The following is a 941-nucleotide window of genomic DNA, read 5'->3' as shown; positions in this document are numbered from 1 at the left end:
CTCCCCGCGCACAGAGCAGGTGGCGATGCCCCAGGCACAGCAGGAGCCCGGCGTGGAGGGGGTCTGTAGCCCCAGGGGGAGCCAGCCCCACCGGAGTGGGGGGGTCCCCTGCAAGCCCCTCGGGCCAAGCCCGGACGCCCAGCCTCTCCACCTGCGTCCGGGCGGGGTTGCAGGGGGAGCCCCCTCCCCTGCCCTCGGGAAGCCACGCCGGCAGCCGTTGGCGCCGCAGGAAGTGGCATCGGTTGAACCAGGAGGGCACGTGCTCTGTGGTGGGGACGAGCGCCCAGCACGGTCCCCATTCCCGAGGGGGTCCGCACCGCCCCCCAGGCCCCGGCCCGGTCCCCGCACGGAGGGGCCGTGCCAGCCGCACCTGCACCCCCCGTCGGTTACACGCCCCCGCCGCGCGCTTCCTGGCACCTGGTGCCTGCCCCCCAGAGCCCCTCCGAGGAGCTCAGTGGGAGGAGCCCGCTCCACGGTCACTAGTGCCATGAGTCTGACGGGTCTCAGCTCAGTCCAGCTTGGTGCCCTCGCCCCTGCACCAGAGTCGTGACACACCCTGACCGCATGGCCGCACCCTTACCTTCGTGGGAGTGCGAGAACCAGAGCTGGGAGGTGCCGGAGTGGGGGCCGCGGAAGGCCGGCTCGGAGGGGGACGAGGCGGGGCCGGCAGGGTGTGCTGGGGCGCCCGAGCCCAGGCTGCTGGTCAGGAAGCTCCCCATGAAGGACGAGGCGGGCGAGTTCCCCATCAGGCTGCTCCCTGCTATGGGCACAAGGCGGGAGCGTCGGCGCCGGGCACGAGGCTGCGCACGTGTGCACACGCCCTCCCTGCATGCACGCACCCCCCCTCTGCGTGCACACTCCCCCCCCTCTGCATGCATGCACCACCCCCCCCCGGCTGCAGGGGTCCGGCACCCACCCCCCCGGCCCGGCGGCAGGGAGCA

At 73.9% G+C, this 941-nt stretch overlaps 1 protein-coding gene across 1 annotated transcript in view; it reads right to left on the bottom strand.

Annotated features, from left to right (window-relative positions):
* BAHCC1 (BAH domain and coiled-coil containing 1) overlaps positions 1-941 on the bottom strand; it is a 32,425-nt gene that overhangs the window by 17,887 nt on the left and 13,597 nt on the right. Inside the window, 1 exon segment of the mRNA XM_025216883.1 lies at positions 581-760. Within this exon segment, the coding sequence (XP_025072668.1) occupies positions 581-760 (180 nt within the window).

Source organism: Alligator sinensis, unplaced genomic scaffold (genome assembly GCF_000455745.1).
Source record: "Alligator sinensis unplaced genomic scaffold, ASM45574v1 scaffold1200_1, whole genome shotgun sequence".
Taxonomy (NCBI): domain Eukaryota; kingdom Metazoa; phylum Chordata; order Crocodylia; family Alligatoridae; genus Alligator; species Alligator sinensis.
This window is presented reverse-complemented; position numbering and strand designations above follow the sequence as displayed.